General features: G+C 41.1%; 1 protein-coding gene across 9 annotated transcripts in view; it reads right to left on the bottom strand.

Moving 5' to 3' along the window:
- LOC120027597 (lethal(3)malignant brain tumor-like protein 4) overlaps window positions 1-11,983 on the bottom strand; it is a 143,127-nt gene extending 131,144 nt beyond the window's left edge. For 4 of the 9 annotated variants that reach the window (XM_038972581.1, XM_038972582.1, XM_038972583.1 and 1 more), the window contains exon 1: window positions 11,905-11,957. In XM_038972581.1, coding sequence (XP_038828509.1) covers window positions 11,905-11,931 — 27 coding nt within the window. In that variant the 5' untranslated portion in view covers window positions 11,932-11,957. Of the gene's footprint in view, window positions 1-11,904 lie in introns of all 9 variants that reach the window. The other 5 variants (XM_038972586.1, XM_038972590.1, XM_038972591.1 and 2 more) reach the window with 2 other exon arrangements.
- Between the last annotated feature and the right edge of the window lie 1,696 nt (window positions 11,984-13,679).

The following is a 13,679-nucleotide window of genomic DNA, read 5'->3' as shown; positions in this document are numbered from 1 at the left end:
CCAAAATGTATTTTTGTGTACCTTAGTAGCGCTTCCCTTCCTCCTCTTTCTACTAGATACATAGGCCTAGTGGTGTTCAACCATAGACCAAACAACTACTGCCAAGCAAGAGTAGGCTTAGAGATCAAGAAGTGTTCTAGCTTCATCTCTGAGAAAAACTGATAGTTTAGGTTACACATCGATTGTGGTATCTGCACTTAGCAAAATCTACTGATCCTCTCCCTCACAGGGAATAATGAATTATGCAAGGGTGTTTCCCCAAGGGTGTTTCCCCAAGGGTGTTTCCCCAAGGATGTTTCCCCAAGGATGTTTCCCCAAGGATGTTTCCCCAAGGGTGTTTCCCCAAGGGTGTTTCCCCAAGGGTGTTTCCCCAAGGATGTTTCCCCAAGGGTGTTTCCCCAAGGATGTTTCCCCAAGGATGTTTCCCCAAGGATGTTTCCCCAAGGATGTTTCCCCAAGGGTATTGACACAGCCGGACCCTGTGGAGTTCACACTGGTAATGTATAAAAGGAAAAAAGACATGTCTAGGATTCCCCCCAACTTTCCCAGTTGCTTTGAATGTTCAAAATCATAGTGTAAGTAGACTTCAAAGGATGATCCAACTTTCAAAACAAGTCCTTTTTGGCGAACCACAACCGTAAACCAACATGCCAGCTGTTTACCTTGATAGCACACTCAGTAATTTGTTGTTTCAACGTAATTTGTCAACTTCTTGTGACATGGAATCTACGTGGAAAATACATTGGATTTGAAAAAATGTAATCACCATTAAACTGTTGTTTCGAGGGTGAAATTTCCACCGCAGGATTGTGTCACCATGGTAACCAATTTTCAACATCAACAAACAAAATCTGTAGAATTTGTACCTTTGAAACAACGTCAGATCTTCAATGTAATATCCACTATAAGAAAATAAAACTATAGGCTGGGCATTACCTCCTACTAGAGAGGTGATCTTTCTACAGCTATCCCTTTGGTCTCACTGTCAATCACCACATTCTTATCTGCAGACTCAACAGCCTTGGTTTCTCAAAGGACTGCCTTGCCTGGTTCACCAACTACTTCTCAGATAGAGAACAGTCTCTATGGGGGTACAGGGTTCAATTCTTGGGCCGGCTCTTTTCTCTGTATACATCAATGATGTCGCTCTTGCTGCTGGTGATTCTCTGATCCACCTCTACGCAGACGACACCATTCTGTATACTTCTGGCCCTTCGTTGGACACTGTGTTAACTAACCTCCAGACGAGCTTCAATGCCATACAACTCTACTTCCGTGGCCTCCAACTGCTCTTAAATGCAAGTAAAACTAAATGCATGCTCTTCAACCGGTCACTGCCTGCACCTGCCCGCCCATCCAGCATCACTACTCTGGACGGTTCTGACTTAGAATATGTGGACAACTACAAATACCTAGGTGTCTGGTTAGACTGTAAACTCTCCTTCCAGACTCACATTAAGCATCTCCAATCCAAAATTAAATCTAGAATCAGCTTCCTATTTCGCAACAAAGCATCCTTCACTCATGCTGCCAAACATACCCTCGTAAAACTGACTATCCTACCGATGCTTGACTTTGGCGATGTCATTTACAAAATAGCCTCCAACACTCTACTCAGCAAATTGGATGAGGTCTATCACAGTGCCATCCGCTCTGTCACCAAAGCCCAATATACTACCCACCACTGTGACCTGTATGCTCTCGTTGGCTGGCCCTCGCTTCATATTCGTCGCCAAACCCACTGGCTCCAGGTCATCTATAAGTCAATGCTAGGTAAAGCCCTGCCTTATCTCAGCTCACTGGTCACCATAGCAGCACCCACCCATAGCACGTGCTCCAGCAGGTATATTTCACTGGTCACCCCCAAAGCCAATTCCTCCTTTGGCTGCCTTTCCTTCCAGTTCTCTGCTGCCAATGACTGGAACGAATTGAAAAAATCACTGAAGCTGGAGACCCATATCTCCCTCACTAACTTTAAGCACCAACTGTCAGAGCAGCCCAGCCAACTACATCATCCCCATACTGTTGTTTATTTTTTTGCTTCTCTGCACCCCAGTATCTCTACTTGCACATTAATCTTCTGCACATCTATCACTCCAGTGTTTAATTGCTAAATTGTAATTATTTCGCCACTATGCCCTATTTATTGCGTTACCTCCCTTATCTTGCCTCATTTGCATACACTGTATATATACTTTTTTTTCTCTATTGTGTATTTGACTGAATGTTTGTTTATTCCATGTGTAACTCTGTGTTGTTGTTTGTGTCGCACTGCTTTGCTTTATCTTGGCCAGGTCGCAGTTGCAAATGAGAACTTGTTCTCAACTAGCCTACCTGGTTAAATAAAGGTGAAATAAAAAAATGTTTTTAAAAACATCCAGGGCTTTTAACCAAGCCCAGCGCTGCTTAGCTTGATTTTTGCCACTGACTATTATCAATGTGCTACAGTGAGAAGGATTGTTGAGAAATCTCCACTTCATAGATTCACTGTTGCTTTCGAAGTCATTTCAAAGGGTAGGTTTAACACAAGGGCTCCCAAACTTTTTCACTTAGTTCAGTTCTTTGCACCCCATCACTGTGAGGTATGGTTTGTTTTGTGACACACTTATTTCGGGGCGCTGGTTTTTCTGTAATTTAAGCCTCCCGTCTATGATATTTTTTCCTGCCTCACTAACGGCGCATTTTGGCTATTCCCTGCCTGTACTTTAGCCTATCGGATTTCCTGTTATCAACCTATTGCCTGATCTCCCGGACTACGTTACCAGCCTTTTCCCTGCCTGTACTGTTGCCTTTTTTGGACCCCCTGTGTATGACCTTCTGCCTGCCCCTGGACCCAGCTACCTGCCTCCTCCTGTGGTCCTTTGCAATAAACACCTGCTGCACCCTGCGCTTGAAACCAGCTTGTCTCCCCTCATGTTCATTACACTCTCTAACGTATGCAATGACAAACATGACAAGAGGAACTGAAGATGCACTACCCGATTTAGAAATTGCACCTTGTGCATTCTACTATTACAACTTTCAAGAGTCAGTTTAAAGCCGGACTGAGTTCCTTTAAAAATTTCATCAACAGATATTGTTTAAACAAAAAAACAAACAGTCGATTGATATACCGATGCGTCAATCTAGTAAGTAACATGATAAAAAATACCCGTCAAAATCTGTAAAATAAAGATATCTGGTATTTTCATTCCATGTCATAGCTCTAATTTCCTTGGTAATTGAATGACCTCAAGCACAACATCCGTAAACTATACACCTGGGCCCCTTTGTAAAAGTATCAGAGCGATGGAGTGTAATGAAGGTGGAGTGTTGGGTTTTCTGTCAGTCTGTCAGTGCAAAACACACTGTTCTCTGCCAAGAGATCGCAGATCGACGCACTTTGGTCAGTCAAATGTGATTTTGTCTTTGTATGGGGTGACAGAGATAGATGGGGTGGGGTATGTATGTGGGTCAAGTATCGTGACCGATGTGACAAATCGTATTTTTTTCTTCTACTGTAATCGCTCCATAAGCTGCAGCACGATGACGCAGTATTTGAATGAATCATCACTCATGGTAATTCTGTTGCCATCACTACTGTGCTCAGTGTAGGCCACAGACATATAAACACCAACCAAAATAACTGTGATAATAACAGGGACACATTGTACTAAAAGCACAGTACTACATACTGTAGCGTAGTGAAGTCACTGCAGCAATACACGGCAGTTAATAATTATCTAAATAAATATCATGGCATCAAATATTTTTCTCAAAGGTAGATAGGAAAATACATGTGGATATAGGACAAACAATGTAATACAATACAATACAGTACTATAAAAGACATTGTCTGCATGGACGGCCCATGACAAATGTTTTCCGTGACCTTGAATAAAAGGCCAGGCACTTAGACCACAGTATGAAAACCCCCTCTGAATTGTATGTCTGGCATCCTTACTCACAATTAAGATTAGATCACATTATTGGTCAATTGCACACAAGGTCCAACTGAAATTTGACTTACACATTTAACCCAACCCCTCTGAAAGACACACATACAGGACATACACATACATATAGAGGTTTTGGAGTGGTGCGGGGGGCTGCCACACTGGGTGCCCGGGGAGCTGTTGTTGTGTGGGGTTAAGTGCCTTGCTCAAGGGCACAACGGTAGGCAATGGCATCTAGGATTTGATACCAACAACCCTCCGGTTGCCAGCTCACTTCCTGACATATTTTTCCTACAAACCTCCTGAGCTTTCTGCTACAAAGCTCACCTTCCTTGCCCTTTGGAGCTTATTGAGGTCAACTATTGCCAAACAGAAAAGCCAACAATGGACCAGTAAAGGAAGAATTACAATATACATTTGACCTTTTGCACACGCCTCGAGCCTGCCTGTGTCTGTGGACTTTAAAACTACAGCGAAATATGAGCCCTTGTAATCTTGTAAACTATTTGGGTCAAATGATAGGAAAAGGCTATACAGACACTCCTGAACTGCAAACCAATACTTAATTTCAGAGTTGGTGAAAATTAGGTTAGGGTCAAGGGTTTGGTTAAGGTAAGGGTCCATTTACGGTTTTGGTTAGGCATTTTGCAGGTCAGCAGTGTCGTTATAGCCTCTCCCCAACTAGGGCTCCCGTGTGGCACAGCAGTGTAAGGCACTGCATCTCAGTGCAGTCCCTGGTTCGATTCCAGGCTGTATCACATCCGGCTGTGATTGGGAGTCTCATAGGGCGGCGCATAATTGGCCCATCGTCATCCGGGTTTGGCTGGTGTAGGCCGTCATTGTAAATAAATAAAATAATACCAAGAAGGGCCAAAACCTGTCAAGCAGTTGGCACTGCTGTAACCTCTTTTGACCACTAGTTGGTGCCAAGGCCCCAGGATTGCGGTCTGGAAGCACCATTTCGACTGTGCCCAGTGGACAGCTTCGGTATTGCAGTTTGACTGAAATCTGTCCCAGAAAGAACATCATTGAATTATTCAAATAATTGTTGCTGAGGCCGATTATTTTTCCATCACTCACAGCCGAAGATATTAACATTTTATATTCATGCTCTAACGTCATGATAGGAAGTGCTGGTTGGTTTATTTAGCTGTTCACGTGCTGGCAGAGTTCCCCGCAGCATGTTCGCACGATACTGCTGTCTGTCCTGTGCACACTGAATGCTAGCAAGCATGTGTAGTAATCCTAGTAAAACCGTATATACAGTAGAAAGATGGCAGCTACCACGAAACGTATGCAAATTTGAGTAGATTAGCCCTGAAAACAACGGGCATCCATCTTGGACACTGTCTCCAGTTCATATATACCTCAATGGTTGGTGTTCCAATAATGCTTCTCTGCTCTGGTTGTTAGCTTGATCAGAGGTGAGAAAGTTATTGGCTGTTCTTACAATAAGCCAACACAAGGTTGAGGAAGGCAAACCAATGACACCACAGGAAGTAGAATCAGATTTTTTACATCTCTGTGTCCAGTATGAAGGAAGTAGGTAGTTTCCTTCATACTGGACACAGACATAAAAATGGTATGCTCGAGTTCATCTGACACTGGGGAAGTAGATAAAGGGCCTCATTGCTAAAATCCCAAAGTATCCCTTTAATCAAAATGGTCAATAATGAATTAAAATGGTATCTGGGAACTGAAACACATAATGTAGAATCAGATTATAAGACAGAGTCCCATGGCAACATGCTTATTCACAAACAATCTGACACAACACAGTCAAATCATGTATACTGTATGTCCCTCAACTCAACTCTGGACCTATCACAAACCTAATTACTACAAAACCTATTTTACTGTGACAAAATATTGGACATCCAATGTTGGACAACCCAGTGTCAGACAGCCTACTAAGGATGATTAATCACCAGGAGATGGCAGTATGTACACTGGTAACATTCACCATGATACTGGTTTGCATCTATTCAAATATAGCCCTGTATTGTTACAGGCAGCATTATTAATGATTTATGAACTTTTAATTGCATGTGTTTGTGTAATTCCATTCTAGACATTAAAATGAGCCTTTTCTCCCAATTTCTCTCCACCAGCCTCCACTAGTTTGGCTGGCCAATCAGAGACGAAGGGTGATCAACCAAGCAAACACCAAACGTGAAGACCCAGGCACATTAAACCAAGCAAACACCAAACGTGAAGACCCAGGCACATTAAACCAAGCAAACAGCAAACGTGAAGACCCAGGCACATTAAACCAAGCAAACACCAAACGTGAAGACCCAGGCACATTAAACCAAGCAAACACCAAACGTGAAGACCCAGGCACATTAAACCAAGCAAACACCAAACGTGAAGACCCAGGCACATTAAACCAAGCAATAATTCCATGAAAAAACAATCCATCAAATTATGAGGTAGAACTATAAATCCGTTTGAATGTTGACAGAAAGATACAATAAAGAAAACAATGCATTGTTTGCTGTCCATATGACAGTGGGAATCCTTGCCCCAAACACTGTTGTTCCTCAAACACAATAAACAAGTGCCCAAGAAACATATTCATTCAGTCCGAAACGTTATATTGGACTGACAACCAAATATTACCTTGCCGCTAAGATTTAGTGATACAGCAAAAACAGCCTAGCCTATGAGCATGTTAAATGATCCATGAGTGTTTCTGATGCCTTTATCACCATGCTGTTGCTTTGGGACAATAATTACCTTTCATTTTCAAGCCAATAAAATTAGATCAGACTAGGGATGCATCACAAATGGCACCCTATTCACTTTATAGAGCCCTGGTCAAACGTAGTGCACTATATAGGGAATAGGGCCCTGGTCAAAAGTAGTGCACTATATAGGGAATAGGGCCCTGGTCAAAAGTAGTGCACTATATAGGGAATAGGGCCCTGGTCAAAAGTAGTGCACTATATAGGGAATAGGGCCCTGGTCAAACGTAGTGCACTATATAGGGAATAGGGTGCCATTGGGGACGCATCTAGTTATGCTGTTGTCCCTCTGCCTATGCTGCCATAGGTTTAATTTCCTCTGACTGACATGGTCCATTTACAACTTTCACTGCCGCTTTTATGACCCGTCGTGAAACTGGTTTCAACTGTCAGATAAAACAACTGCATTGGAAGGTGTAATTTACAGTAAGAAGTTGTTTGAAAAGAAATAGTGGGAGAGAGCGGACTATCTTTGAAAGTGTACAAATCTTGTAAAGTGTTATTTATGTGACTTTCAGGTAATTTACACCTAGGCCTATACTTCACAGATAATTTGTTTCTACTATCCTTAAAATACAAAAAAATACTCTAAATTGCTTCTTCTGTCAGTGTTCACCTATAATATATTATTTCCCTGTCAACCATCACCTATAGTGCCATAGAACACCTAGTACACTCTACACCACCTAAGCTTAGTACGATGTATAGATGTCATAAGACCTGATTTTACTGTCGGTCCATTCCTCGTATAAGGCACGTGTGTGTTAATCATGTCACATGAACTGGATTTGAACCTTTCATTTAAAGCTTATTTTATCAAACTGTCTCCTTTTTCTTTTTACGCCAGATAAGATGGTCCAGCACCATCCTCGGATAATTGTTTTTATTTTTAACATTTCTGTAAAAAAATGTAAAGGTTCAAATCCAAGTCATGTGACATGATTAACCAAAACACAGGACCCTACGAGTCATACATGCATATCCTAGGGTTTAACCTTACTCCTTTAATTGCCAGTAAATACTGTATATGTCATAGACCTAAATAAGGAAATACTATATTCCCACACCTCACCTAGAGATTAGATTGAAATACTGTACCAGTCAAACGTTTGGACACAGCTACTCATTCAAGGGTTATTCTTTATTTGTAATTTTTCTACATTGTAGAATAATAGTGAAGACATCAAAACTATGAAATAACACATATGGAATCATGTAGCCACCCTTTGCCTTGATGACAGCTTCGCACAATCTTAGCATTCTCTCAATCAGCTTCACCTGGAATACTTTTCCAACAGTCTTGAAGGAGTTCCCACATATGCTGAGCACTTGTTGGCTGCTTTTCCTTCACTTTGCGGTCCAACTAATTTCAAACCATCTCAATTGGGTTGACGTCGGTTGATTGTGGAGGCCAGGTCATCTGATGCAGCACTCCATCACTCTCCTTCTTGGTCAAATAGCCCTTACACAGCCTGGAGGTGTGTTGGGTCATTGTCCTGTTTAAAAACAAATGATAGTCCTGCTAAGCGCAAACCAGATGGGATGGCGTATCGCTGCAGACTAGCCTAGTTAAATAAAGGTTAAATAAATAAATAAAAATAATGCTGTGGTAGCCATGCTGGTTAAGTGTGCCTTGAATTCTAAATAAATCCCTGACTGTGTCACCAGCAAAGCACCATCACACCTCCTCCTCCAGGCTTCACGGTGAGAAACACACATGCGGAGATCATCCGCTCATCTACTCTGCGTCTCACAAACATACGGCGGTTGGAACCAAGAATCTCAAATTTGGACTCATCAGACCAAAGGACAGATTTCCACCGGTCTAATGTCCATTTCTTGTGTTTCTTTGCCCAAGCAAGTCTCTTCTTATTATTGGTGTCCTTTAGTAGTGGTTTCTTTGCAGCAATTCGACCATGAAGGCCTAATTCACACAGTCTCCTGAACAGTTGATGTCCGTTAGTTGAACTCTCTGAAGCATTTATTTGGGCTGCAATTTCTGAGGCCGGTAACTCTCTTGAACTTATCCTCTGCAGCAGAGGTAAATCTGGGTCTTCCATTCCTGTGGCGGCGGTCCTCATGAGAGCCAGTTTCATCAAAGCGCTTGATGGTTTTTACAACTGCACTTGAAGAAACTTTAAAAGGCCCTGAAATGTTCCAGATTGACTGACCTTCATGTCTTAAAGTAATGATGGACTGTCGTTTCTCTTTGCTTATTTGAGCTGTTCTTTCCATATATGGACTTGGTCTTTTACCAAATAGGGCTTTCTTCTGTATACCACCCCTACCTTGTCACAATACAACTGATTGGTTCAAATGCATTAAGAAGGAAAGAAATTCCACAAGTTAACTTTTAACAAGGCACACCTGTTAATTGAAATGCATTGCAGGTGACTACCTCATGAAGCTGGTTGAGAGAATGCTAAGGCTGTGCAAAGCTGTCATCAAGGCAAAGGGTGGCTACTTTGAAGATTCTCAAGTATAAAATATATTTTGATTTGTTTAACACTTTTCTGGTTACTACATGGTTCCATATGTGTTATTTCATAGTTTTGATATCTTCACTATTAGTCTACAATGTAGAAAATAGTAAAAAACTCTTGAATGAGTAGGTCTGTCCAAGCTTTTAACTGGTACTGTATATAAACAGAAGGTTGCAAGACGATATGAGCTGCTCTCTCTGTAGTTTTACAGGACACAAACATTGTGAATGTAATTTTAGGTCAGCACTCCTTTCAAACCCTTTCTACTGATATCAGTCTAATTAAAAGTTTGATCAGATATCTGCCTGTGTTAAATTACTAAAGTGTTCTACAGAGGTGAACTAGGGGATAGATGTGATAACAGCACTCAACTTATCTATTGAACAATTAAATAAATGAACATTAAAATAAACTTAATGACTATCACGCTCATAACTCCACTATACTTTCAATACGCTGCTTTCAAATGAAACAAAATACCCTGCTCTTGTTTAAGCTTTTAGAATTAATTTGTTTGTCTTCCTTGTCTTCCCGAGTCTTCAATCGTTCAAGAAGCAAGCAGATCCGTGGAAAGGAGAGACGTTTTTCCAGTAAACAAAGTTAAGGTCCTCCCTGTGCTGGTTGGACTGTGGAGAATATCCTTGTCTCTCGACAGAGGATGTATTGCTACACACTTTCCATGCCAAAAACAACTCTGTGTACCAAATGATCCTCGCCAGGAGGACTCTTGCTACAGTAAGTGTGTGGGGTGTGTGTGGTGTGTGTGGTGTGTGTGGTGTGTGTGGTGTGTGTGGGGGAGGGAGGGAGGGAGCAACCTTCTAAATGTCACAACAACAAAATAACACATCTTCCTACAGTATTTTAATTAGAAGAACATTTCACTGTCGACCTGTGAAATCCTCTGCTTCTTCAATCTAATTCTAACCATCCTGGAATGTAAAATAACTGTCATTGAGCACAACAGACTACACCACCATCTATCATGATAACGGAGCTGCTCCTTTTCTAAGGCGTTGTGAGGGCACTTGGCACTAGACCGGGCACCACAGTGCGCTTCACAGTAAAAAAGGAGGAAATGACATGCATTCCCCCTCTGAACCCCTTATTCTACACCCCCACACCAGGGATGTGTTCAGTAAGTCAAACCGTGTCAAAATATGTTGCACCGGAAAAAATAAAAACAAATCTTATTGGTCAGGTTCAGGTAGTACCTCCCCTTGTCAAATCGTTCCCCCCCCGACTGAACAAGACCCTGATTCAGCCCACACACAATAACAGGGGCATCGCCAATACACCCCCTTGTGGCCTGCGGAAGAGTAATACCTCCACCCTAATATTACCATATAGCCGTAATTACAGCTGTGAGGATAATATGTGTCAGGTGGATTGACAGTAATGGTACAGTAACAGGACACCTTTGGGGCAGACTGCTTTCAGAAACTCTCCAAGAAACGACTGTTTTCATTGTAAATAATTCTCACTTATCTGAGAGAAAGAATGAAAAAAGAACACTGGTAAAGAACCAGCCATTTTTAGTATTTTGAAAAATTTGCTATAGAGATACTGTATATGACAAATTTGAGACGTACATGCTTATAAAAAGTAGTGAAGTGTTACAGAATTGTCATAAAGAACCGACTTTGAGAGATGTTGTTCAGACAGGTCAAGACTTGACGTGTCAACACCAAGCCAACTGAGCTAACACATTTTGTTTGTCAGTTCTTCAAATAGACAGATCAAGCACCGCTCTTGTTTTTATGACCTAAGATATTCATATGCAATGAGTGTCTCTGGTCATGATAGGTTCAATGGTTGGGATGCTAAGACAAGACGGTATGTTCGTTAGACAAGAAACAGAAACATAAGTCTATTCGACAAATACATACATTTTACTTGGTAATGTGACTTATCACTCCTAGAACCTGAGATAAAAGTTTGCATATATATATAAATACATATATCATTAAATCGTGACAATATTAAAACTATCCAAACACATACAGATGAGTCAACTGTGAATACAGCACAGAAAAGGTCATCACTCTCCCATCAATGTAAACAGTAAGCATCCGTATTAGTGGAGTTCTCTCTCATCACATGGTGCCTTCGACGCCATACGTGTGCGAACCATGCCTGAAGCTATAGAAGCGGTAGGAGTTTGATGCTGATAAATAGACCTGCCATCGTCTCTGAAAATATGTTTTTGAGACAAGCTGAGCTCCCACTGCTTGGGTCAGGGAAAGCAAATCACTCCGCAATGTGGAAATATTTATGTCTGTGAAAAACCAGAGCTCTTCCTATTTTCTGATACTGATTACCTCAAAGACAAGGCCAGCATTGGCCACCATATGAGAGTATTGGAATAAATTGTGTCACATTGTTGTTCAGTATTTAAGTATCGCTGTACGCAGAATTATTAAATTGACCCTCTGGCTAATATTGATTTTGAGGAATAGTGTGTGTGTGTGTGTGTGTGTGTGTGTGTGTGTGTGTGTGTGTGTGTGTGTGTGTGTGTGTGTGTGTGTGTGTGTGTGTGTGTGTGTGTGTGTGTGTGTGTGTGTGTGTGTGTGTGTGTGTGGTAGATTTCTGATGAAGATGTGACTGTGTTTACTGCAACACTGAATAATTCCACTGAAGACAAACACAGACAAATCGTAGGCAAAAACGACCGCCTTAATCAAACAGATTGCAACAACATAGCATGCTTATTACAAGAAATTCAAATTCCAAGTAGCCTACCAGTTTTGTGGTCTTCAGTCCTGACATATGTTCTTCCACTGAACCTCATGTTGGTCAATCATTGGATGATAGAATGAACTTTGACAGCAAAATGTAGGCTACAAGTGTAAGAGTTGAAACCAGATTACGTTCAGTATGTTGTTTTAACCATGTAGGGCATTGTTTAGCTAGTAAAGGCCTTGTGCTTTTCAAAGAAAAACAAGCCCTGACATCTAGACACTTTTAAGCTCTGTGCAATCAGAAATGTCATCGTAAGACAGCAAATCCTGGTTGGCTTGTTTACATTAGTCTGTACGAAACTGGATCTCTGTGTTTGGTGGGTGGCAAGTACATAAAAGTCATAGGGACTAAGCTGAGGAGTAACCTTTATATCCCTGAGCTTGGAGGTTCTGCTGATTTGTAAAGACAGGTAAAACACAGACAGAAGATATGGGGGGAAACTCAGACTTCATTTGTCACCATTGAACTGACCAGGACCAAACAAATCACAAGATGGGGTCACTCCAAACAAGAGATCAATCTGTTGGAATTGCAGATGACATAGGGAGCTAAGAAACCGTCAGTCAGGTGACGTATGGAGGTAATCAAAGTTTAAACGCAAACAGCCCTGAGATATGTCAATTTGGATGTCAATTTGAGATCAATTGACACCCTTTACCATGGCACTTTGAGATTTATTTTAAACTGCAAAACACCACTGTTTTGCACCACTGCACTTTGTATACCAGGGTTGGCTGGCATTCTCTAGTCACTCGGAGGCTCAGGCACTGGTATACTTTTATTTACAAAGCCATTTTGGGTTTACTACCTTTTTATTTGGGCATTTTTATTGTTCAGAAATGTGGTGGGTACTCTCTTCGTTCGCTGCTAACTGTTCCAAATGTCCAAACTGAATTTGGTCAAAGGGCTTTTATGTACTCTGCGCCATAGTCTTGGAACGCCTTACAAAATACTTTTAAACTGGAAGAACTTGTCCCGATTGCTATTTTTAAATCACTGATGAATGATCTTGAGACTGCTTCCATGACCTGTCAATGTTTTTAATTTGCTGTTTTTGATATTGTTATACTCTTGTGAATTCTATGGTTTTTACTAGATTACTTGTAGTTTTTCATGTTGTCTGTCTGTACTTTTTGTATTGACTTGGTGCTGCCTATCTTGGCCAGGACGCTCTTGAAAAAGAGATTTTAAATCTCAATGAGCCCATCCTGGTTAAATAAAGGTTAAATAAATAAAAATATGGCTCCAATTCTTTTTTTTTTTTAAGTACTTCAGTTACAAAACAGTGTGAAAGTGAAAGACGAGACATGGCTACTTCTTCTTCTTCTTCTTCTAATCCAGTGTTGAAAAGTCTTCAAACCCTGTGGTTACCAATTTATATTGATTATATTTTGACATATTTTTCAGAAATATAATCAAACACAGGCCTACCAACTGGACACAGACGTCAGCTCAACAGCTAGATTTGATTTACATTTGAATGAGTTGTCAGCTGACATAAATTCAACGTGAATTAAACCAAACATACAGTATAACCATGCCATTGGATTTAGGTTGAAAGTTTGGTGAAAAAAAAGACAAACATTCTCGAAATTCCTTTACGTTTTCCATGTTGATTCAACGTCATCACATTGAATTGATTGAATTTGGGGGTTGAAATGATGTGGAAACAACATTGATTCAACCAGTTTGTGCCCAGCTCGAATGTTTTTCAGCAAATGAAAGGAACTCCGTATCTGGGAATGTCTGTCCATGGAATGAAGGGTCAGGGTCCA

The sequence above is a fragment of the Salvelinus namaycush genome, chromosome 33 (assembly GCF_016432855.1).
Source record: "Salvelinus namaycush isolate Seneca chromosome 33, SaNama_1.0, whole genome shotgun sequence".
NCBI lineage: Eukaryota > Metazoa > Chordata > Actinopteri > Salmoniformes > Salmonidae > Salvelinus > Salvelinus namaycush.
This window is presented reverse-complemented; position numbering and strand designations above follow the sequence as displayed.